Source organism: Ictalurus punctatus, chromosome 17 (genome assembly GCF_001660625.3).
Source record: "Ictalurus punctatus breed USDA103 chromosome 17, Coco_2.0, whole genome shotgun sequence".
Classification (NCBI taxonomy): Eukaryota; Metazoa; Chordata; class Actinopteri; order Siluriformes; family Ictaluridae; genus Ictalurus; species Ictalurus punctatus.
The window spans coordinates 15,801,326-15,828,138 of NC_030432.2; the positions used below are offsets into that span (position 1 = coordinate 15,801,326).

Genomic DNA, 26,813 nt, shown 5'->3' on the forward strand with positions numbered 1-26,813 from the left:
TATGTCTGTATATCCTTGCTCTTTTCATATTTGGCCCTTAATTTATTTTTAAAAGTGAAAAAAAAAAATTAACACATAAGCACAAAGTCATTGTTAAATATCATTGGTGTAGACAGTCTCAGGATCAGACAACGAGCATAGCTGCTTTTTTCTTGTTGCTGTTGTTTTTTCGTTTGTTTGTTTTGGTTTTATTTGTGTCTGTCTGCTTGACCAATCATTTCATTCCCAATATGAGACCTAATAATAAATTTATGATGTAGTTTCAGTTTATTTCCCCCTGTTAATATTGCTGTACATTACTTTGCTGATGTGATTAGTGGTGGAAAATATTGTTGAAATATGGGATTCCATATATGAACATTTGTATATTAGACAATGCAAAGCCTACTTTCTGGACATGGTTTAAGGCTTTTGATTAAATTACAGTGTTGTTTGAGATTCTCTTTCCACTGAATATCGGACTTATTCTGTGTCCAGAAAATCAGCTCAGAGTAATTTAAAGTGTTCCATACTTTTATAAATGCATTCACATAAGTATAATTTTTCCCTAGCGTAAGGCATGTATATAATGTGAATAACTCAGTATTTAGTAGTTTATTTAACTGAATTTATTTAACTGAATTCCTTGTATTGTCCTGTTTTTAGGTTACACACATTTCACAATATTTCATATTTGTATTTTATCTCCTCAGTATTATTTAATACTTTCTGGAAAACTGATGGATAGATACAATCTATTATTATTATTATTATTATTATGCTTTTATGAGCTTGTGAGTAAACAGAGTTCTGTAGAAGGTCAGAACATTCACCGTTATTGCCTTTGTGTTTGCAACAAAACATATGACACACTGAAGCATTCAGTATCAGGCAGTTTCTAAAACATATTTCAGATGTTCATACTTTATTTCAATGTCAGATGGAGTTTAGACATTTTGTAACAAAATGTACTTTAATTTGGTCTAGTGTTTGGGGTTTTTTGTTTGTTTGTTTTCTTTTTCTGACTCTATTACGAAATGTGAGGTTTGCTTTTGCACGATTAGATATCCACTTTCCAAACTATGCCGCTGTTTTAAAAAAAAAAGAAAGAAAAAAGAAAAGATACTCAGAGTAAAATGTACTTAGATCTGCTCTTTTTCATGCAAACATGAATATGTGTAGATGTCTTGCAAATTCAGTCATATCCAGATAAGAAAAACAACAGGAAAGTAATTCAGTTGCGATACTTTTTATGTTGTTGTTTTTATTATTTTTATTTATTTTTGACTAGTTTGTCTTTTTGCTGCCATCTAGTGATGAAACATTCCATGGCACTACAAATCAACACCAACTCGAGAGGTCAAAGCTATCAAGTTTTCAAATGACCGTACATAACCAATTGTAATATTATTCATCATACTCATATCAGTAATATTCTTCTGCCGTTGTAGTTCTACATGAAATCACTCTGTGCTTAGGCAATCTACACATTTTATATCAGTTTTAAGGAGAACGTCAGGGAAGTGGCAAGCTATTCTTCACCGACTGAGAACAGATATTCAGTGTGTATTAAATAAATAAAGGGCAACACTATTCTGATCTCTTCTGTATAGTTTTCAGTCTCACTGTTGCATAACACTTTACCACAGGACTCATATAATGTGTATATACTAGATGCCAGACTTACAAAACACAGTTACTCTGAATAGTTTTTTTCTATACACAAAACTTAGCAAGTAAGGAATAAAACACAGACCTTTTCCTCTGTCCATGTTTGCTTTATAAACATTTATGAAATAAAACAACTTTGCTTTCCGTGAGACCTTTTTCTCCAGTTTGTTGGAAGCATTTAACTCAGCACTTCTGGAAGATTCTGGAGATTTATACTGAGAGTAAGGTTGCATGTTCAACTAGCTGGCCGACACTGCTAAAGGAAAACTGTTAAAGGAAAAAATCCACTCTGAATAACTTACACCTTAATCTTTATCATTACTATGTGAGCTTCAAAGCCATGCAAGATCTATTTTAAATGTCTTTTATCAACAAGCTGGTCTATTTTCACTCTGGTTCATGGTTTGTTACATTAACCACAATGCCATTCGACTATCAGCTGACAGTGTCCCTAGTGGCATTTAGCCCTTGCTAAAGAAAACAATGTAGCAGAGTTTTCATCCTGTCCAGCTCGCTTACCTCCTCATCTGTACATTGTGCTCACACAGATCTTTAATTTACTGATATGCTATTTAATATGTGCTGTCTCCACTACTTCTACATTGGATTTCTTATTAATATGGCATTAAATATTGGAAGAAAATGTCCAAAAAAAAAAATTTGAGAAAAAAAAAAAATGTCCAAGATGCTCTTGCTCTTTTATTTTAAAAGTTAACAACAAAACCTGACTCATATCCCTTATGTTTGAAACATTTTCTCCTATTAAACACCATCTTAACTGTGCTAGCATTGTCACCATGTGATGTCATCAAGGCACACAACCACTACTGTCTCACGAGAATAATAAACATACAGCACGAGTGACAGATTTGCACCAGAATCTCTAAACACATTACAAATATTTCAAAATATACATTTTAAGGATTACATGCTGGTGTTTTCCTTTAAACCCTCAACTGCTTTTCGTTATGCTCGGGTAATGTTCCGCCTCAGTTACTTTACATAAAAGCTCTTTCTATATGAATAAGCATAATCATAAAGCCACACCTTAAAAGTCCTGCTAAGAAATAGTGAATGAATATAGATTATTTAGCATGAGATAAACGCAGTCACTCTGCTGGAGTGTACCGTGTCATCGGAAAGGGGCGGCTTAGCGGGCAAAATAATAATCAAGCCAAGTGAAGAGGGAATTCTTATCTACAATGGTATTTGTAATTTCTTATTGTTATATCAATCTAATTAAAACTTAATGTTATGGAGATAGTTGGATACAAATACTACAGAAATCTGTTCACTCATTGTGCTACTAGTGCATCACTTCTACACCAGTCTACATATAGGATTTAATATTATACTGTTTAGCATGTTAGCATAACTGTGAGGCTTTTTGCCACTGACACTTCATTAAAGAAAAAAAAAAATAGGGGCGGAGGGTTATTATATATGGAATAGGCAAATGAATGAGATCACCTTGACAAGTCATCTAAAGTAAGAGGCAGGAATCCCCCAAGTGCTGGCAGAGCACACTGCAATTACACATTTAAAGATAAGCGATTGAGTTTTTAATAGTGTTTTGATCCCCATTAGTTTAAACTTAATTGAGAACAGACAACTGACTTTGAAGAGAAATTAAATCAGCACAGTGTGCAGTGCTGGAGAGTTGGTTAACAACTTTATTATTATGGTAAAATACTCAAATAGAAAAAAAACTGTGTATCAGATGTTTTTGATTCCAAAATAATTCACAAAGGAAAGAAAGTGTGTGCACCAAAAGCAAAAAAAAAAAAAAAAAAATCTGTGAAATCCATGTTCACAAACCCTGTTATGATTTTAAAAAACTTCAGTGGTGTAAACTCAGTTAAAGGAGGAAGAGAAAGTTTGCTCTGCTTTCACAATTAAATTAAAGAGTAGAAATTCATTTCCCTAGAACAGGCAGAGAGCCAGTACATCCAGAGTATATATGATCTACAAAAATACTCTAGACATTTGGACAATGTACCCGTCTATGAATGATGCTGTGCCTGATGAATAAATTATTTTTGAACTTGATGAATAAATTATTTTCTTCTTCAATTTTGAATTGACAAAATATACGGTGGATATAAAAAGTCTACACACCCCTATTAACATAGCAGGTTTTTGTGATATGAAAAAAAAAAATGAAAAAGACAAATCATGTCAGATCTTTTTAACCTTTAATGTGATATTGCAACCAATAAAATTCAAGTGAAAAAAAAAAAACTTACAATAAAGACAAAAAAGATCAGTTGTTTCTATAGGATTTTATTGACATCTTGGTTTCCTCCAACTGCTACAGCCATAATCCACAAAGAACTTACAAAGCATATACAGATTCTCACTGTTTAAAGCTATCTATCAGGAGGAAGGTACAAAAGAATTTCCAAAACACACACACACATGTATATATAAAAAGAACAAAACCTATCAGGGAGGCTGCCAAGAAACCTACGGAATCATTAAAGGAGCAGCTTGAATATCTGGCAAGTATCGGTCACTCGCTGCATGTAACAACAATCTCAGGTGGCCAGATGGAAGCCTTTTTTCAGAAAAATAAAATAAAATCCAAGCCTTCCTAATTTTGCCAAAACATATATACAATTACCTCAAACCATGTAGCCAAATGTGTACGAAGTTTGGGAATAATTCTAAAAGATATGTTTTGTGCAAAATCATGACAGCTTATTAGCCAAAGAATGCCATACCCACGGTGAAGCATGGTGGTGGCAGCATCATGCTATAGGGCTGCTTCTTTTTAGCTGGGACTGGGCCTCTATTCAAGATAGAGCGAAGCGTGGATAGTGCCATACAAAACCTGTAGACCTTTGTTAGACAGCTGAAGGTGAGGAAAAATAGCACCTTCCAGAACAATAATGACCCAAATCACAAATCCAAATCAACAAAGGAAAGGCTTCAGAAGAACAATTTGTATTTGGTTTTCAATTGAGTTTTGTCGGTTGCTACATCATATTAAATGTGTAAAAAGATCACACATTTCCGTTTCATTTTAGATCACCCAAATCTGCAGTTTTAACAGGAGTGTGTAGACTTTTTATACCCACTGTAGTTCCAAAAATATCCAACCACTTGCTAGTATTAAAGTAAACCTCCTGCTCATACAACATTTTACTTGGGTCCTGCGGGATCCCAGTCCCAATGCGTGCCTCTAGTCTCAACCCGTATGGCAACGTTTGTAAAAATAAATAAATAAAACAGGCTCAGTATAAAAACAAAACTTATTGCTGATAACCATACATTACACAATTTTTATATATTATTTTAAATGCAAATTATTATTTTTTTTTTTCATTTTGAAGTTCTATGGGTTTAAAAATTCTGTTTTTTATACTGTTTTGCAAGTTACTTATTTACAACATTCTGCAGCAGCCTGGTAAAAATCATCAACTGATGCAACCAGTGACAGTTTCCAAATGGACATAACTGTGTCCAAGTGATGTCTTTTTTTTATTATTATTATTTATTAAGGTTTTTTTCACTCCAAACTTCTCCAAGACAATTTCTAAAAAGGGATACACAGCCAAATGCAAAATGCCAAATGCCAAATAGTGACACTGCACATGTTTTGCCAATTCCTGACTGTGGAAATGACACCATGATATAAACAAATGTTAATATTTACAAATTATCTTTGTGTAATTTCTGGGTTCGGGTTACTGTCTGTGTGCAGTTTCACATGTTCTCTGCTTGGGTTTCCTTCCATATCCCAAAAACCACATGCCAATGTGTGGACTGCCGCTAGATGAGAATGAATGTTAATGTGTGTTTGGAGTTCTGTGATCGACTGGTGTCTCATCCAGGGGCTATTCCCAGATTACACCCTGTGTGTGTCTTTTTCCTTTACTATAACATTGTAAACTATGGAAACAGCAGAAGAAACAAGAGAAAACAAAGTGTTTTACAGGTTTGATTTTATTGACTACAAGCCATTTACAAACGGCTCACTCATAAGCACCTAATAATACATGGCAGTTATTTTAGAGCCTGTAACAATTCCCTCTGTTAATATGAGTATATCAGCACATATGCACACTATATTTAGATTTCGTGTTATGCTTTTAATGCTGTGTCTATTGTGCTACATTTGAATTACGACAATCAAAAATCAAGCATAATTAAAAGCAATGTAATTACTGTACAGTATAACAAAGTGCATAAGGTGAATGTGCCGAGAATACTACGATTTCTAAATTGTAAAGAAGACTCTTAGATAATTAAGAATCCTTACTTTTGAATATGATTTGGCTCATGCACATCTTGCAACAGGAATAATACAAATATCAATTATTAAGCCATGCTAAAATTTCATATGAAATGTTTACTAACAGTGCAAATTTAGTTCTATACATTTATTCATAAACATTATGAAAAAGTAAAGAAAGAACTAAAGTAAAATTATATTCAGAATTACACAACCAAAACGTTTACTCCTGAGTGAGAATTACAGGTTGGACCACTAAAGTACTACTATGTACTGGCTTAAATTTAAATTATGGGTGAATTTAGTACAGTGGCAGTGAACATTACATCATTACACCTTCTTTTCAGTAAAAAGGAATAAAGACAAATTAAGCTTGTTATGGTTGACGATTATTATTCATGACAGGTGGTCCTATTATCGCACATGAAAGGCAATTCATATGATACAATGTTTAAATTCTGCAACATTATATGGGATTTCAATTAATCTTTCTTTTGATCAGTTATGGAATGCTGATGGAAGGTTTGATAAGGACTACACTGTATACACCCTGGCAGTAGATTCAGCTCATTATGATTATTATGCCTTTCCAGCTACTGTATTTTAAGGAATAAAAAAAAAAAAAAAAAACATACCGATTATAATTTTTGGGGTAAAGTGAAGTTTACCTCTTAACTATCACGACAGACGCTGCAGTCACTCTCCAGGCCAAACTTGGTGTTGCATAACTGAGTACAAGCAATCTGCTTCTTATCCAATCAAATACAAGCAAAAGAGTCATGTAATTAAAGGGAAAACCAGCTACTATTGTTTTCATATGATCCTATTTACTATTTAGTTATTTTCTTGTCAAGTTATATTAAATCAGTTACTCTAGTAATCAAATGACATTCAATGGTGCTGAACATCACAAAAGGCAGGTATAAACCATATAAACAGTGCAAAAGCAACTCCATCCTTTTTGCATTATAGTGGAACTCTGTAGTTCTCAAAGTGGCATCTGTGTACCATACCCAGGGGGTCCATGCTTTATTTTTTCTTTTTATTAAAGTTGTTAAGAAAAATGGGTTCTATGGGTAGATAAACCAGAAATAATAATAATTTTTAATAACTATTATTGTACACATTTAAATAACGTGCCTAATTGGTTTAAAATTGTTTGTTTGTAAACTCAGTCTGTACCAAGGGGGTCTGTGATTTTTCTTACAGCTTTTGCGAAATCTATGCATCTCATTTTTCGAAACATCTTGTCTAAAATGCTAAAAACTATTATTTGAAGCACAGCTCTACTCAACATGAGCAGTGTACTGCAGAATGTCGTTATTACGCTGCCAACTGACTATTTGCCACTGAACAGTGAACACATATAGCTTAAACCAGAGTTGAAATTAACCGGCTTAGCAACTGCCTTATCCTGGTTATCAAGATTAAACTCAAACAGGAACATTTGGTTTATTGACTCTATCCTTCTTCTGCTGTGCATAAAATAAAATTTGCACAGCGGTGTGGATAAATGATAAATTTCAAAACTACAGAAAAGAAAAGGCAATGAGCATAAAGATTTTCCTATTACTGCACGCAAAAGGCAATTCATATGAAATTATGCTTAAGTCCTATTCTTCCACACAGAGCAGTGTTTTGATTATTTGATTAAGGCAGGGGTATTCAACTAAAATTCCTTGTTTACAAAGGATTGGATAAGCAACTAACATGACTGAATGCTTTCAATAATTACCTGGTAATAATTACCCATTAGTGTGTAGGTTCTGTCTATAAATATGATGCGTCAATTTGAAGTGGTTATGTTTTGCCTCATAGTGGCTCTTCATCATATCACATTTGATACAGAAGCTGTGAAGGTTCAGATTTAGCAAACTGGAGTCACTGCACAATGGCCAATTATTGTTATTATTATATAATTTTAAAAAAAAAATATGTACAGTATTATTTTTTTTAATGCTCAGTTTGAGCCGATGAAATACTTTGCTGGAGCCACATCTAGACTGCAGACCGCAGCTCACAAGCTGATGACCCCAATGTATGGGATTTCGTTTCATTGTTCTTGCTCAACGACTATGTTTACATGCACATAAAATTATGATTAAGGTCTAAATTCGGGTTGCAGCCATATGATGTTTACGATGTTTATATGCATACAGGCATCGGAATATTCCTGCATACATGTTTGTTGTAAGTATGCCCGAGTTGTCATTATTAGAAACCTAGCCTGCAGCTAAGCATCTGTTAGCACCCACAATTCCTTGCGAACTGAGCATGTGTGTATATCTACTTTCTCTGGATCTTCTGAATAAGGTGCTTACATGCAATAAATTTACAATGAAAACAGGCATGTTTCAAGGGTGGAAATCAGAACACTGTCTTAATCTGAATCGGGCACTCAGATTGCTATGTTTACATGACTCAATGGTAATTAAAATATTGCCAAGTTCCGATTAATATAGGAATATTGATGTGCATGTAAACAGTCAATGCTATTTTGTTAGGGACTACACTACATAAAAATTGGCAGTTAGGCTTCAAATGCTTACACCCAGAGAAATAATTAACCTTATAAGCTGCTTTTCAAGCCTGCTTTTCATAATCAGCTCAATTAATAAAAATCCAAATACTGAAATTGTGAAAATTATTTACAGGAAGTTCTGTTACATCCGTTTGCAATCCAACTTTGTGTGCCCGTGTCCTGTATTGTATTTGCTTGTAATGGTTGCTTGTATTACTTGATTATCATGATTATGTTTGTGAATAATCATTGGGCTTTGGAACGGTGCCAGCATTATTATTATTATTATTATTATTATTATTATTATTATCATCATCATCATCATCATCATTATTAGCTGTTCCATTAGCTTGAGCACAGTCAGGCTGAGTTGGCTCGCTGCTCCAGGCCTCGAGGCAGGGCAGATTTGGGGAGGCAGTGGGTGTGAGGAGCACCGAGCTGGGCGAGTCTGGGGACAGATACCTGGCTAAGACGTGCAGCTGCTCTGGCTGCATTGAGGATTTAGTACACACACTCTCACACAGACCTGAGAGAGATTGCTGTGTCTCCTCCATACTCTGCTTCAGCTGGTTACGTTCTTGCAGCAACTTCTCCTTCTGAATCCTCTGTTTAACACACACAAACACAAAAGTCAATTTCCCAACTGTCCTTTTTTATTAAATCAAATCAATTTAAATGAATAGATTTTAGGCAAACAATCAGATTATTTAGTGCATGTACAAAGTTATTCAGATATCTTCCGTATCTTATTTGCATTCTGTAGCATTACAATTTTCCTTCACTGGAACTAAGAGGCCAGAACATGTTCCAGCATAACACTGCCCCTGCGCAGAAACTGAGCTAATTGAAGACATGGTTTTGCAGAAGAGTAGAGAATATTATAACAGCAAAGGAATCTTTGAACATCTGGAATTGGATGTTAAAAAGTGCATATGGGTGCGAGGGCCAGGTGTCCACAAACAGCAATAAACTGAGTCTGACAATCCTTTGATTAATAAAAAAGTTAGCAGTCTCGTGTACAATCTGTGCAGTTTAATATGGAAATTAGATAAGGAGGTTTTACTGAGCATCTTGGAGAATGTGCCACAGTTCTTCTAAAGACTGTCACACTTGCTTCTTTCGTTGATCAAATATAAAATATGATTTTATTTACTTATTTGATTACGTTCATTTTTTTTCTTTTATTTATTGCTGACACTATACTAACCAAAGGTTTTACTTTAGTCAAGCTATTATATTTTACATAATGCTCCCACCTGGCTTCTGGATGTTACTCCAACAAATGAGACTAATGTGTATGACTTATTTAGACCTGCTCCATGTCCAAACTGTCACCTTATTCTGCTTTCACACAGACCTTTTTTTTTAAAAACAGAAAAGGTGCTGACTAGAGCACCATTTTCACACTGTAACGACAACAATGCACTTAGCAGTCCTGGCTAGTTTTGCCTAACTGACCTAGCTTGTCACCTAGATTTTATTTGTTATTATCAGTAATAAAGATTAAATAAAGGTTCATTTAACTCTGGCAGTGAAGAGGCTGATTGTCTTTGCTGTAGCTTTGGAAGAGAGAAGAGGAGCTGCTTGTGTAACTTGACAATAAGCAGCCACAGTTAAAGCAGGATGTCACATAACGATGAATGTGCCAAAAACAGGCAACTTGATATTTTTAGTGATATTGCAACATAGGAACATGAAATATTTTCCATTCTACGCGTCATAAATCTCCTTATATGGACTCACTAACAAGACTTCATGATTGTTTCTCACTTGCGCCCCAAATTGCAACCTGATTGGCCGGGAGATAAAACATTTCATGTTACTCTGCGCTTTTCTGAAAAGTTTAACTTTGCTCTTCTGTGACCAAAAATATACTGGCACTCTGTAAAAGCAGTCGCACTCCACCCACCGTGTGGTCACTTCCCAAAGGATTATGTGTAAAATTTGAGCTGGTGTTTGAGAAAGAAAGAACCAAGTGAGAAAACACCCTGACTTCCTATTTCTGCAAAGTGCATTGTGGGTGGCACTGCATCCCTCCAGTTACTTTGTATGGACACTAATCTAGTGTGGTGCATTGTGGGATTTTAACAGTGCTCAGGATATACTACAATACACTTTCAGTAATCATATATAAAAATGGCAAAACTCCCTAAGCAGTATCCATATATTGAATAAAGTATTATTTTAGGACATGTACCTAAAGTTTTCATTACAGTTTGATTTAAGTTTTGGTATTGGCAAAATCTGATTTTTTGCTGCAATCAGGTTGTTTTGTACATGCACACACTCAACACACTCATTAGCCCTTTACATGGAAGGAAAAGAAAAAAAAAACCTACTTGACTCAAAAAGCAGTAGAGAGTGTTGTAATCAAACAATACATAGACTGTACCAGTTTCTTGATGTCTCCCTCGAGCTTGTAGATGCAGTCTAGCTTTCTCTTCCGGCTACGCTGGGCAGCCATGCGGTTTTTGCTTCTCCTCCGAACGTCTTGTACAAATTCCAGCTGTTCTGGCGTGAGACTCTGCTCCTTCAGAATCTGCAGGAAAGCTCGCCTGCTCATACTCGGGATTTGCTCAACGGGGAACGGCAAGTCCACCTGAAGAATGAGAGAGAGAGAGAGAGAGAGAGAGAGAGAGAGAGAGAGAGTGCAAGAGAGAGACAGAGAGAGAGAGAAAAGAGAACCGCATGAAGTACCTGTGAACAGGAATAATCAATATGGACTACTGAACTACTGAAGATGGCCTAGGAACATTTCAACATGTTACTCTTATTATAAATGCCAGGATTATACGTACAGTTCATAAATGTGCAATTTAGAAACGTCTTCCTGCCATCCCACACAGCATAATAACTGACTAGTCTAAAATCGCCAGAGAACTGCTAGCAAACTAACTTGTATTTGTCACAGGTAGACATGAGTGTTACGGCCCTAGGATATTTTGATTATGGAAGTGAGTGCATGTCTGGCTACTTTCCTCTTGTGCAGTGTGTGTTTTACATCAATTACAGAGGAACACAATTTGAGTGATCACCAGCAGCAGCAAAAAACAGCAAACAGCCAGCTCTTTTTTTCTTGTTTCCTAGGCCTTGTCTTACCCCAAACAGTGTTAATATTTGCATCTAGGTCATGTTGGTTTGTTGTTTTCTTTGGAGTTGCAAACTAGTTATCTACTGCATATGAGCAAGTGTTTATCAAAGTAAACTTACTCTACCAGAACCTTGTATATAACTATCAGTAGTATCACAGGGAGAACTCTTATTTACCTTGTTTTCTTCTGGGTTTTTTTTTTTTTAGTTAGGGAGTCATGGAAGCTTTAATTTTCTTATTTAATTTAATTTATTTAATTCTTATTAATAAAATTCTATTAATTCAATTTTATTTGAATTTGATTCAACTAATTTTCCTTTGGTTTGTATTAGGTTAGGTAGCTCATTAAACCTCTAAATCGGATTGCTTTTGTTGTTTTTATTTTCTCCCCTCCCCTCTGATGTTTTCTTTTCATCCTTCCTGATTGGCTTGTATTTGAATGCAGAGAAAATAAACACTACTGCTCTGGGAAAATTGCTTGTATGTGGAGTTTCAGAAACCTGGAGGGCACGGATCTTTCATTTCTTCATCATATGCCAGTGATTTTTTAACAGCGGCTAAACCTGTCAAAATTTTTGACTTTTTTGCTACTTCTAACATTTTTTTAAACCTACTCTCAACATACTAAACCCAAAACCAAGCTACAACTGGACAGCAGGTATTATTTGGCATATACTGCTGTACGTGTGATTTCATTCACCTACTGTACAATGCCAATCATCGCGCTCACCTCACATGCTTGCTCACTGCTAACCACAGAGTCGGCCTCATGCTCACATTCAGAGGTGTCACCAGAGTTTATAGGAGACACAAAGGGACTCTCTCTGCTTGTTTCTCTTGATGGACTGTTATTCAATGAGGGCGGTTCCTCTGTGGAGTTTAAGTCTCTAAGGAAAGGGCAATCATCAGGTGCAGCACCGAAATCCAGGTGTTTGAGCCAGTGGAAGTCAGAGCCATTTCCAGCAGCTCCCTGCTCCATGTGCTCCGGAGTCTCTGTCAACGAGGAACTCATGTCTGGCCAGAACCCTTTTGCCAGATGCTCAGCCACCTCTCTCTCTACTGTGCTTCTCTCTGTGGAGCCATTGCTGTGTGCTGGGTTGGGGAATATTTGCTCAGGGGGGTCAAAAGTCTCTGTGTTGGTGCTCTCGCTGTTCTCCAAGTTGCTCACTGATGCAATGCTGTCCAAGACTTCACTTGTTTCCCTGGAGGACAGGGGACATAACTGGCTGCAGTCCGACGTTGGCTCTAAATCTCTTACAGGCTGTTCAATTTGGCCCTCAGCAACGTTTGGCATGTTTAGACATTCACCTTGAACATCATCCATTGCCAGTCCATTCAAAATGCCACCGTCACAGCCAGCTGTGACAGGATGCACATTGTCATTCTCAGTGCTACATGGCATTGAAAGAAAGGGACACACTTCACCGGTAGGTATGGATGAAGGTGGCAATAGCTGTGGCCCACAGTTCTGTAAACACAGTTCTGTTTGGTGGTCAGTAGCAGACTGGAATGAGACTGAAGGTAAATCTAAAATATTCTTATCAGAGGTGATAGAAGGCCTTTCATTAGGACACTCTGTATCGTGAGGTGATACATTCTGTACCGTTTGAGCTCCAGAAACCAGAGCTACACCATCTCCTTCAGTATTAGTGCACTGCTCGTCAATACGATCACAGGCTTCGTTGGCAGCTGGCGATTTTTCATTGCTGTTTATGATCTTGCTTCTGTTTTTGCTCTTCCTGTTGGCTTCCTGAGTAGTATCGCTGCCATCAGAGAACTTCGGAATGAGGAACTCAAAGCACGCTTTGTCAAGATTGTGAAATCCCAACAGCTCAGCACATCTGTGAATTTCCTGGATGTTTTCTTTGGTGAAGTGAAGTTTTGCAGTATAAGCAAACTGCAGCAAAGGCACAAAGCCCTCTACTGTGATCTGGGGATGGAAGAAAATACATAAAGTAAACATCCATCCATCCATTTTCTGTACCACTTATCCTACACAGGGTTATAGGAAGCCTGGAGCCTATCCCAGGAGATTCGGGGCACAAGGCAGGGGACACCCTGGACATGTTTCCAGCCCATCAAGGCACAATCACACACACACACTCACTCACATACTATAAACAATTTAGAGATGCCGATCAGCCTACAATGCATGTCTTTTGACTGGGGGCGGAAACAGGAGTACCTGGAGGAAACCCCTGATTCATGCAAGAGAACATGCAAACCCCCAACCATGGAGGTGCGAGGCAAACGTGTGAACTACTACGCCTCCCTGCTCCCATGGAGTAAACATCCAATAATGTATATTCTATCAATTTAAATGGTTAAAAATGCCTTCATATAATAAGCTCCAAACAAGGACAGAAAATGAGTTGTGTCCACCAATAGCAGCGCTTTAACATATAATTTCAATAGGATGCATGTCAGTATGAATGTAATTTAGCATCAAACCACATCGCCTGTTGTTGACTACTCTGAGGTTATCTTTTGGGCTTTAAATCCAAGTAGTACACAAAACCGACAATGTGAAGTCCCAGGATGACACCTATAGGGTGCATAGGGGCCACATGTGGACCATCATCCCATAGAAACCTTGTGGGATTTGTAGGAAATCCAAGTGAAACATCAAAATAGTGTCGATTAAACTGACAGGACTATCTTAAGACATGGGTTGCTTCCTTATGTTAGCAAAGAAATGACATGCGTCTCATTTTTTGTTCAGGGAGCTTATCATAAGTTATATCATATCTAGTTATCAAGCTGCATGTGTAATTACTAATGCAAATGATTACTTCCTCAGGCAGAGTGATGACCGAGTTCCATCCCGTGTGGTTTAGGAGTCTGGTGTAAAAATAGGCGCTGCAGCAAGCCAGTACTGAGCAGTGGGCTCGAAAGCTCCTGCTCTCCACTTCCACTGTCACATCACACAAGATGTCTTTCTGTCTCTGCTCATCCAGGCAGCGGAGGACATGCATACTGTGTACAGCTGACTGGAAGGTAAATACTGACGTCCGGGAGCCATCCACAGACATGGTGCTGAATTTCACCTGCACAACAGCACAAAGAGGAATAAACTGAACAGAGAGGTGAAGTAGAAAAGTACAAACACCTACTGCTCAGCCTAATGATCAGTCAACACTATGACTGCTGATCACCTAATGATCAGCAGTCATAGTGGTGTTCATGTATTCAACATCAAGGCCAAATTAGGTGGCTCGGAAAAGTGTGAATCCTAATGCAATAACTGTTTATAGCTGCAGTGTGATAAGTGAAAACAGGAACTTGTCTTGCGGACTTTCCACAACATTAAACATAACTATATCATTTATTTCACCGTAACTCTATTTTCCTCTTTATGTTAATAATACCAAAAAAAAAACAAAAAAACAAACACGTAGCTTGTCATGTTACCTAGAAACTGCATGCTATGCTTACAAAACTATTCACCATGCCAATATATATAGAATTTCAGCTTTCATTTCCTCAAATTTACATCGAGAAATGTTAAACAACTTGTGTTAAACTATCAAAAAAAACACCAAAAGCCTGGAAAAGCATCACAAAAGAAGAAACCAACAATTTGGTGACGTCAGTGAGTCGCAAGCTTGATGTAGTTATTGCAAGCAAGGGATATGCAACCAAATATTAAGTGTTATTTACTTTAATATACTTCAAAACTTATCTGTTCCTATATTTTTGCTCGCCTACTATTGGGTTGTCTGATACAAAAAGTTCTATGTTTTATGTTGTTTAAAACATCCAGATGTAAATACCAGGGAATAGATGTTGAACTCTCGTCTCACATCCATCAAACCCAAATGTTTTCAGTCTACAGCAAAAACAAATGAACTGGCCTTGCCGTTCCAATAGCTTCTGAGGGGACTGTATATTTTATGTTATGGAAAGTCCACAAGACAGGTTAATTGCAGTTAACACTTATGTCACTGCAGCTATAAACAGTTATTCCCTAACTAGTCTCTCTCTTTTTTCCTCTTGAAGTTTACAATACCAAAAAAAAAAAACATGCTTGTCATGTTACCTAGAAACTGTGTGTTATGCTTACAGAATTCTTCACCAATTCAGTGATTATTCTTTTCTTTTCTTTTTTTTTAAATACTAACACAGTATTTATTTGTCATGGTTCTTTGATTATGAGAAGCATCCACTGATAAGAAATATAGAAATGTAGAAATGATAACAAGCACATTAATATAAATCTATCGTTTGAATTACAGTTGGAACTACTGTCAGAGCTGCTGTTATAGGAAATTTAATTAACACCTAACCAACCAGAACCAAGAATTCAACAGCATGGTTGTATATAAAAAAAAAAAATTATCTTTTTTTAAAGGCGTTATATAGGGTACATCTTTAAGATAATCTAAAACATTGTGTTTTATTAAAAGTTAGCCCCATGAACGCCTGCTTTTATCATCCATCTCAAGTAATCTGATTACAGTCAAGACAGTGTCATTTACACCTGCCATTTTAATGTTTACATATAGAGAAGACTGTCCTGCATACTAAGGATGCATCGATACCGATACTGGTGTTTGCTACCATGCTTGCTTACATTTACTCTAATATCATGTGATGCTGAGTGATGTAATTCTAGTGTATACTGTTGCCCTGATAAACAGATGGCATGAAATAACAGTTGTACAGGGTGTCCCAAAAGTCCCCATACATAAGGGAAATGAACACTTTTTAGCAGAATGTCTTCCAAAATTTTTCATACACAGTACATATTATATTATTTTCCAGATAGACTTTAAAAAGGCCTTTGACAAAATGCCTTTGTAATCATTCTCATGGCTGGATCGGGAAGCTGTCTCAAGGTTGCAATGAACTTTAACAGGAAACATCACACACACACACGACACTGTTGATAAACTTCTTAACAAATTCAAAAAGGCTGGAAGAGTTGAGGGCCAACTGAGAAGTGGACGTCCACGAACATCCACAGATGAAGGCACAACCAACGTGGTGCTGATAAACACAGTCCTATATGTGCTGTATGGAGACGTATGGGACACCCTGTATTTTTCACAATTAATGATCAAACACGGCACAGACTGCAAACTCATCCTGAGAAAGTAAACATCTCAATATGAGTAAACTGATAAAATATCAAATGCCAGTTAATAATAATAATAAGTAATTAAAAATAATTAAATAGTTTTTTTTAGTTATACAGAGTGTGAGGGAGGCCAGCCTGATTGTGCAGAGCTATGTCAGCAAATGTCATTAAAAATGAGAGCAACTTGCTGTGAATTGCACTCACAAAGGTATTCATGAGCACAGAACAGTCCAGTGGGTGTACAGAGCAACTCTCTCGTTTGAGAGCACTTCAGTTCTGCGAGCACTGAGCACTGAGCATGAGTGCTTCTTTTTGCCAGGGTCTGCACTTTGTTTGTGGCACCTTTTTAATGACCACACTCCCTGATACTGCTCTGTGCACTCATGCTTGCCTTTTCTCATGCTCTCTGTTAAAAGATACTGTTTCCACCATAAAATCTTAAACATAAAACTCAGCATAATGAGTTCAATGCTAGCAGCACACGACAGCAGCCAAAATAAACAGCTAAATTTGAGGTGTTGATGCAATTTCCACTGAAACAGGAACCCAGGGTGGGACATAACAAGTGACTCCTCACCCTTTTTAAATAGCCAATAGTGTTTAGCTTACCACACAGCCCAGGCTAGGCTGTACTAACGTGGTGCAGGAATGAGTCCTGAAACCCAGAAATTAGTTAGCATTTTAGCACTTCCGGTTACATCGTCTTGAAGTCAATGAGTTTTTTGAATGGGTTTTTGGTTAAATGCCTGAAATAAGGTCTGTGGTTAACACAAGCTCAAGATATTTTACGTTTTATTCTACAATATAAAATACATCAGTAATACCTCACTCGTGATTTTTTTAAAGCTGTTACGTGTCTTGAAAAAGACGGTTGCTAACAAGTGACTAAATGGGACTACAGAGGTTGTCAGGGACATTAGACGTCATCACAGCGAACAGGAAATCTCATCTACTGCAGCACCGTTGTGTTTATACCCGGGTTCTTGCAAACTGTTCCAACTCAACCTTTCCAACCTGTAGATATATTAATTTATAGTATTTTCCAATTGTAGTGTTTTTTAAATAAAGACTGAAAGAGTTGTCAGAAGTGTAGCGGTGGTGACATTGAAGTCATGCGATTGTGGTGTAGTTTGTTTATAGCCTAATTTATTTTTTCACTTCTGGCGATTGTATTTAGGCTTCAAAATTCACAAAAGCTGTGTTCATTTGTGAAGATTATCTTGAAGGAAAAAAAAAGTGTAAGAATCATAAACTTTAGTTGGTCACGGAGCTTATTTTCTGCAATAATCTAAAAACCAGTGGACAAATCCTACTGAATTTATCTCGAGGGAACCAGGGTGATGCTAACTTCTGGTTTGGCCTACAAAAACACCTCATACCTGCAGCACTCTAGTGACAGTTACAAAATGGATTTGTATAATGTTGGGGTCGGGACACTTCCGATTCTACAGAGTGTTTGATTGGACAGAAAATGTGATGAGAAGCTGAAGGGCAGAATGAGGTCATCAACATTGTTGATCCATATCGGTGGCAGAAAGACTGTAAATTTTGAATGCATACATCTTCTAAATGCAAATTTTGTCATTGTTTTGGCGCACACTAGTTTATAGATAAAAATATAATACTACAAATAACAGATCCTGTGTACTGAAACAGGAAAACTGTGTATGCAGTAGGTTTATCATACTGCATGTGTAAATAGTCAGTAATGTTGAGGTAATCAGCATAGTCAGGTCTGGGCGGCAATCTTTCTCCTTGACACACCTCTGATCCCACAAATTATTATCCTGAAGAACATCCTGAAGCCGAGTCTGCGTGTGAGTCACTACAGCAGGACAGTCTGATGTTGGTGAGAGAACTTTCTTACTGTCTGATCCCACACCGCGGCCTTGGACAACACCTAATGCACATAGCTAGCTAACTACATGAGCTAGTCCATATGGATCTCTAAAAACTGAAATACTGAGTTGATCACGTTATTTTCTAGATCTACATTTTATTTGAAGGGATCTAGCGGATATCAAAGTAGCTTTATATTTTAAGCAGCAGAAAATGAAGAACATTCCAGCATTGACTTGCTCACTGATCTACATCCTGGAGATCCAAGTTATCATCTGTTAAAACTCACATACATCCCTGACCTATATAATCAGACTCACTTATTATACGGAGTTAGATTAAGAAACTTTCGTTCTGTAGGAAGATGACCTTAACGTACAATATGCAGGAATGAGCGTGCGTATATTCTACATTACACCGTAAACAAGCACAACAACAAACAAGAAAACTCATAACTAACCTGACATATCACCTGAGATGAGAAAATGTATAATAAAATCCTCAGCTATCCATCATACAGCTGTGTTTATTAATGCGGAAAAGAAAAGGGGAAAAGCATTAGCTAGCTAGCTGAACAAGTTGCGAAGACATGGAGTCATGTGATTAAACACGGGGTTGCCAGATCGGGAGAATTGAACCTTAGCTTGGCTTGAAACTCGAAAAAATCACCCGTTTTAAATTACATAATTATTAATGCCATTAGCTAATATCTTGTAATAATTAGTTACATCACACAACGTTTTTTTAAATTATTATTATTATTTTCCATAAATTTTATTTCATGCAAATGTCCTAAAATGGTCTTGTATTATTATATAGAGTATATGGTTATTAATAAATTATACAACCAAAACAACACAGTTGGAACAGTATGGAAAATGTTTTTTTTTTTGCAGTCATTTCAAAGTTCAATTCACCCTGTACTATAAACACATTATTTGATGTTTTGCTTTGTGAATTTAATTTATTTTTTGAAAATTTACATGCATTTCTTTTAATAACACTTAAGTGTTTGGGAGCTGAAAACACCAGTTGGTTTAGTAAGAGGAATTTGCCTCCATTCATCCATTATGCATTTCTTCAGCTGTGCAACTGTATGTGGCCTTGTTGCCTTATTTTGCACTTCATAATGTGCCACACATTTTCAATTGGAGACAGGTCAGGACTGCAGGCAGGCCATGCTAGCACCTGCACTCTCTGGTTACGCAACCATGTGCTTGTAATCTGGGTAGAAAGTGGTTTGGCATTGTCCTGCTCTGGATGGCAGCATATTTTGTTCCAAAATGTGTACATATCTTTCTGCATTAATGGCACCATCACAGATGAAATGTTGACTCGTCAGACCACAAAACATGATTCCACTGTGCTACTGTCCATCTCAGATGAGACTGAGCCTAGAGAAGTCAGCAGTGCTTCTGGACAATGTTGATGTATGGCTTCTGCTTTGCATAGTAAAGCCTTAACTTGCATCTGTGGATGCAGCAGCGAATGGTGTTGATTGACAAAGGATTACCAAAGTATTACCGAGCCCATGTCAGGATATCATTTACAGACTCATGATTGTTTTTAAGACAGTGACGTCTAATGGATCGGAGATCACACGCGTTCAGAAGTGATTTTCGGCCTTGCCTTTTAAGCACCGAGATTTGACCGGATTCCTTGAATCTTTGAATTATATTGTGCACTGTAGAAGTTGAAATGCCCAAAATCTTACTGATTTGTCTTTGGGGAATGTTCTTCTCAAAGTGTTGGATTATTCACTGACGCATCTGTTGGCAGATTGGCGAGTGTTGACCCATCCTCGCGCTTGAAGGACTAGGCCTTTTCTTTTTTTGGAGGCTCCTTATATACTATGATTAGACGATTGCCTCACCTGTTTTACATCACCTTATTTCAACTTGTCACATCGATATCAGTCCTAAATTGCCCTGTCCCAACTTTTTGCAACATGTTGCATGCATCAATTTCAAAATAAACGTTTACCTTCAAAAAACTATGCCATTAATTAGGTAAAACATCAAATACCTTGTCTTTGTTTGTAAGGGATTTTTTGTTGTTGTTTAAGCATAAGTCAAAGTACATTTACAAATCACTCCTCTTTGTTTTTTATTAGCCTTTTCCATACTGTCCCAAACTTTTCGGAATTGGGGTTGTAGTTCATGCACTATTTCCCAACATCAAACATTCATACTGTATAAGTAGACCAATCATTTTACTTTGAATGCATTTACTGTAGTTACAATTCCGTATGTTTATTTATAGACCCGACTGTAACTGACAGCAATTCTAAGCTGTTCTACCTCCCCAGAACAGCATCTTCCTGGTTCTTTTTGAGAGCTTGTTGTGTTTTGTCTTGCTTGTGGTCTGGGCTGCTCAGTGTGAAGAAAACGCTTCATCTGCAACCTCTCTGCTATTCATTCCTACAAGGTGAGTATAATTTAAATTGACGTACACCTGAGCCAAGTGCATGCTAATGTCGGGTGTGGAATGCCTGCTGTTTATAATGCACAGCTATTTCTTTGTGGGATTAAGGTGAAATTGGATGTATTGGTTTGTTAACCCTTTTTTGTTTGGCTACCATCAACATGCTCTGTGACAGTATGAATAAAACAAATATTTGCAAAGTATAAAAGGATCTTCAATTGAAATGGTTAAACTTACTCAAAGATTACTGTACTTAGACAAGAAAAGCACATCCAGTTTATATCCTTAGATCCTATAATAATAATAATAATGATAATAATAATAATAATAATAATAATAATAATAATAATAATAATAAATATTGTATTGATTAAATGTTGAACAGGGCAATTAAATAAATGGATGAATGACAATTGTAATATGATTCATGTGAAATCATTTTGATTTTGAATTTCTCACATTCAGTATAAATATTGTTGCACAGGCTTTGTACCATATACCATTTTCCCCAAATACTCAAACAAGTCCATTTGGGATTTTACATCTCTTACAGTAGTGTGATTTTTAGTATTCATGGAAATAGACCGAAATAGTCAACACTGCTATCTGGAACTTTTGAGGAGAGAATGTGTCATAAATACAGTTGCAATCAAAATTATTCAAATTAGTCAAAATTTACAGACTTTCAGCTGTTTGCAATGAACAATTCAAACAAAAGCAACTGGAATGCTTCAAATGGTTTGTCCAAATTCAACTGAAATGCAACTTATAATTTCTCCAGTTTCAAAATTTAAAATTTTTCAACCCCTTCATGGCAAGCATCTTTAGTACTTAGTAGAGCACCATTAATCCTTGCTGATATGACCCGCTGCAAACGAGATGCATAGCTTCTGGCAGCATTCCTGAGGAATCTTAGCTCATTCCTCATGAGCAATGGCCTCCAGTTCAGTAATATTCTTGAGTTTGCATGCCGCAAGCGCCTTCAAATCCCACCAAAGATTTTCTATGAGATTTGAGTCAGGTGACTGTGAAGGCCCTGTAGAATCTTCCAGGACTTCTCCTGCAACCAAACCTTGATGAAATTTGAGGTATGCTTGGGATTGTCATGTTGGAAGGCCAAGCTGCAGCTTCTTCACAGACAACGACATTTTCTCGTAGGATTTCCTGATGCGTCAATGAATCCATCTTGCCTTCCACACGTTGCAGGTTTCCAGTGCCAGAGGATGCAAAACAGCCCCAGAGCATCACCGAGCCACCACCATGCTTGACTCTGGACAAAGTGTTCTTTCATCATTCTTCTTCCTCCAGACATACCGCTGATCCATCATGTCAAAAAGTTCCAGGTTTGTTTCATCACTCCACAGAACAGAACCCCAAAACTTCTGTGGCTTATTTATGATTTTGAGCCAACTTTTCTTGTGCTTTTGGGTCATTAGTGGTGTACATCTTGGAGTTCTGGCATGGAAATCTTCTGCATTTAGTACACACCATACTGTGCTCACTGAAACCTCAGTGCCTGTTGCCACCAAGTCTTGTTGCAGATATTTCGGAGTGACTCAAGGGTTTTTCACAACCTGCCTTCTCAGAAATCTGGTTGCAGCCATTGATGGCTTCCTTTTTCTGCCCTGTCCAGGTATTTTATATATTTTCTGCCCCTAGCCAGTTCAGGTATTTCATGTGTTACAGCTCAAGAACACCTGGTGAAACTAATGAAGCCCTTGATTAGTTGCATCAGGTGTGCTTGAGACAACACCTGTTTTGCATATTTGTGATGTTGTGAGGGATTTTAATCAGGGGGTTGAATAATTTTGAGACTGGAGTAGTCATTATAAGTTGATTTTCAGTTGAATTTGGGGCAACCACTTGAAGAATTCGGTGTGTTGAACTATTTCAATTGCTTTTGTTTGACTTGTCCATTGCAAACAGCTGAAAGTCTGTAAATTTTGACAAACCTGACTTGCAATAGGGGTTGAATAATTTTGATTGCAACTGTAGTGATGTTAAAAGAGGTTTCCCTTACCCCACCCAGCTTCAGGCAGAACAGTTGGCTCTAATGGCACAATGACCTTGTTCTAGAACAGTTTTACTAATGCTCAAGTTAACACACTCAAAACACTCTTGAATGTTCCTATTTATTTATAGGTGTTGATGGTCCTGAGTCTGTATGTACCTAGCATTTTACATAGATGTCTTTTCAGTACTGCATAGCTTCTTGTTTTAAAACACTTTTAAAATATGTAGTCAGTCTCAAGTTAGATCATGGGCTGAATATGGATACAACTACAATATACTGTTTCATAACTAGGCAATGTCTGACAATACCACTGAATCTGCTATGATACAATTAGATTTTTGAGCCTCCAATCAAAATGTGACCAAATTTTCTTAACATTCTGGGGTAGGCCTACAGTTATTTCATGAATGATGTAGAGGGACTATTTTAAGTATTTCTTGCACTCCTTCCCACAATTGACCTCAAGCAGTTCGCCACCCCAGAAATCTACAAGGCTGGCAAACAGCTCAACCTCATCTTCACACATAACTGCACCACACAATCTTCTTATTACTCCTCTCCACACCTCTGACCACTTATTTATCCAGTTTTCCGTTTCTCTCCCCTCACCCCCTCACTGTCTCCACCTTATATCTCCTTTCGTCACAATCTTTGCTCCCTTTCCCCCTCACACTTCTCACAAACTCCCTTCCCTCTGATAGCCACCTCTCTTCACTGGACATAAACACAGCAACTGACATGCTATGTTCCACTCTAACATCTCTTGACAGCATCTGCCCCCTAACATCCAGACCCTCTCACACATCACCCCCTAGCCCTTGGCTCTCAGAAGCTCTGTGTAACAACCGGGCCAAGCTAAAGCAGCTGAAATGCTTCTCCCATCCTCTTTTTCCCATAGCATCTCCACTGCTAAAGCCATACTACTAAGAGAAGATCGGCAGCTCTCCCATATCCTGTACTCTCTTCAAAAGCTTTTTTTCTCTTCTGTCCCCCTTCCCCGACCTCTCTCATTGCAGATGACTTTGCCACTTTATTTTCTAACAAGGATACATCAATCAGGAACCAGTTCTCAACCCCAGACACCCATAGACTGGCTCCTCCATGTAACTCTCAACTGTCCTTCTCTCCTCTCTGAGACTGATGTCTCAACTCCTCCTCTCTAGCCATCCCACAACCTCAATCTCCCTCACTTTTACCTGCACTCAGACATCTTTAAAACATCCCTCTCTACTGGTACATACCCTACCTCATTTAAGCAGTGGGTTATCCCACTGCTTAAAAAACTGACACTTAACCCTGTTGCATTTGACAACTACAGACATGTCTCCCTCCTCCCTTTTCTTTCCAAATTCCTTGAAAGAGCTGTTTTTAATCAATTCTCCATTTTTCTCACACAGAACAACCTCCTGTACACCAAACAGTCTGGCTTCAAAAGCAGTCACTTGATGGAGACTACTCTGCTTTCTGTCACTACACTGCTTTCTGTCACCTTATGACTAGCAGGATGACTAGCATCGTCAATGTTTTTGACACTGAATCATCAGATCCTCCTGTCCATTCTCTCCAACCTAGCCATCACCGGAATGGCTCTGCGCTGGGTGGAATGATATCTGACTGGTAGATCCTTCAAGGTATTGTGGAGGGGAGGTTTTTCTGAAACTCAACAACTCACAACTGGGGTTCCCCAGGGGTCAGTTCTGGGTCGACTGCTCTTTTCTATTTATACTACATCTCTGGGGCCTATGATTGAGTCTCATGGATTCTCAAATCATTGCTAGGCTGATGACATCCAGCTCTATTTGTCCTTCCAGCCTGATGATCCATCTGTCTCTGCATGAATCTCTGCTTGCCTGTCTGACATCTCAAATTGGATGAGCGAACATCACCTTAAGCTCAACTTGGCAAAAACTGAGCTTCATCCCAGCCTGCCCCTCAATTAACCACAACCTCACTGTACAGCTCGACTCAACCACACTCAAGCCAACCAGGACAGCCTGATAAGTTTGGCCTTCACAGACCACATTTCAACAACTGCATGAACCTGTAGGTTTATTCTGTATAACATCAAGATAATCAGACCCTATCTCACCGAACAGGCTACACAGCCACTAGTCCAGGCTCTTGTCATCTCAACTGGACTACTGCAATTCACTGGTCTCGGGCCTCCCAGCCAGCTCCATCAAACCACTTCAGATGATTCAGAATGTAGCAGCATACCTCATCTTCAACCAGCCCAATAGAACTTATGTCCCACTCCTCTTCGTCTCCCTTCAGTGGCTTCCAGTAGCTGTCTGCATCAAATTCAAGGCCTTGATGCCCACGTGCAAGACCTTGTGTGGAACACACCCTCCTACCTCATCACTCTCCTTGAGGCTTGCGTTCCTTCACGCAGTCTGCAATCGGTTAAAGACTGATGCTTGGTAATGTCTACTCAGTGTGGCTCAAGGTCCCTTTCCAGAACCTTCACGCTAACTGTTCCTCAGTGGTGGACAATGAACTTCCAACTTCCAACCTCGATCCGGACCGCAGAATCTGTCACTATTTATTAAAAAAACAGCTAAAGACCCACCTCTTCTGTGAACACCTAATTAACCCCCAAAATACTAACCTCACATTATATTAAAAAAAATAATAACAAAAAAATAAATAAAACTTACTCTGGCTCTTACATCTCTACTCTGTGCACTTTGCTTCTCTAGAACTAAATTAAAAGATCTTGCATGGTAGCACTACTTGTATTGTTCTCTGCTTCTATTGTATTGTTCTCATTTGTAAGTCGATTTGGATAAAAGCGTCTGCTAAATGAATACATGTAAATGTAACAAAGGTATTTTTTTGGATAAACCTGTATTTTGTTTGCAATTGTCTATCGATGAGAGCAGAGTATTTTATTTATTATCAACAAAAGATCAAAAGGTTAACCAACAGACAATTTTTCACAGCCTTCTTTGATCATATTTACTAAGGGTGCCAATACTAGTGGATACACTGTACTGTATATCAATGTCGGTTCATCAGTTGCCAATTACAGATCTGTTATCCTTCCATTGTTGCATAAATGCTCTGACTCCCATGAGATGGTTTGATTTTTAGTGAATTTAATATTTTGGTTTACAAGCCAAGATTAGCTAGCCTGTTCATTCCTGAATTGCATTACAGGATACGGTGCGAAAGTGTCCTTATTGGTTAGCATGTTTGCCTCACGCATCCAGTGGGGTGGGGGTGTCTCTGTGTCTCCCGCTGCTTCTGGGTACTCTGGTTTCCTCCCCCAGGCCAGAGTCCCTGCATTGTAGGCTAATTGGCATTTCCAAATTCTCCATATTGCATGAATGGGTGTGTGCAGTTGCACCCTGTGCTGGGTTGGCACCCTGTTCAGGGTATCACGCATCTTGTTCCATAGGTTCCCTGGGATAGGCTCCAGGCTTTCCGTGGTACAGATAATGGATGGATGGATGGATGGATTCTGTGCCATCAATACAAGAGTAATGGTGCTCAGACCTTGCTACTAATGAGCAATGTTACACAATATAACAATTTTATTCCAATTTAACTAACATTACATGTTTATTTATTTCCAGATAATGAGGTTGGAGCCCAACTCAATCAGTTAATGTTACTGCAACTAGCAAACTGATCTGACTAGCAAAGTTATGTATAGTATATATATATATTTTTTTAAATATAGCCACAAGTAGCTATCATGGGGGTCCAAGCTGTTTGGCAAAGTGGATGTGAAAAAATTGTTTGTGCTTTGTATAGGGCATGAAGTTACTTGGGAAAAACTTGCCCTATAGAACAGGCTACAATGAATAGGTTTTGTGAGACATGTCTGGGTTTTCTTTCTTTTTTTTGTTTTTTTTTGTTGGTTTTGGTTTATTGTTAATAATCAAAATCATTATGCTAAGTATATATGAGAATTGTCAGAGAAGAGACCTGCACAGGCTGTTATGAGCCCAA

At 37.8% G+C, this 26,813-nt stretch overlaps 1 protein-coding gene across 1 annotated transcript; it reads right to left on the reverse strand.

The window, feature by feature from the left end:
- Positions 1-5,580: 5,580 nt before the first annotated feature.
- On the reverse strand, positions 5,581-19,103 carry LOC108277680 (transcription regulator protein BACH1). The gene is made up of 5 exons (XM_017490489.3): positions 18,879-19,103; positions 14,292-14,546; positions 12,230-13,429; positions 10,801-11,007; positions 5,581-9,013 (listed from the first exon to the last, which is right to left on the reverse strand). The coding sequence occupies exons 2-5, from the start codon at positions 14,529-14,531 to the stop codon at positions 8,639-8,641; spliced, it is 2,022 nt and encodes a 673-aa protein (XP_017345978.1). The 5' UTR covers positions 14,532-14,546; positions 18,879-19,103; the 3' UTR covers positions 5,581-8,638.
- Positions 19,104-26,813: the final 7,710 nt, after the last annotated feature.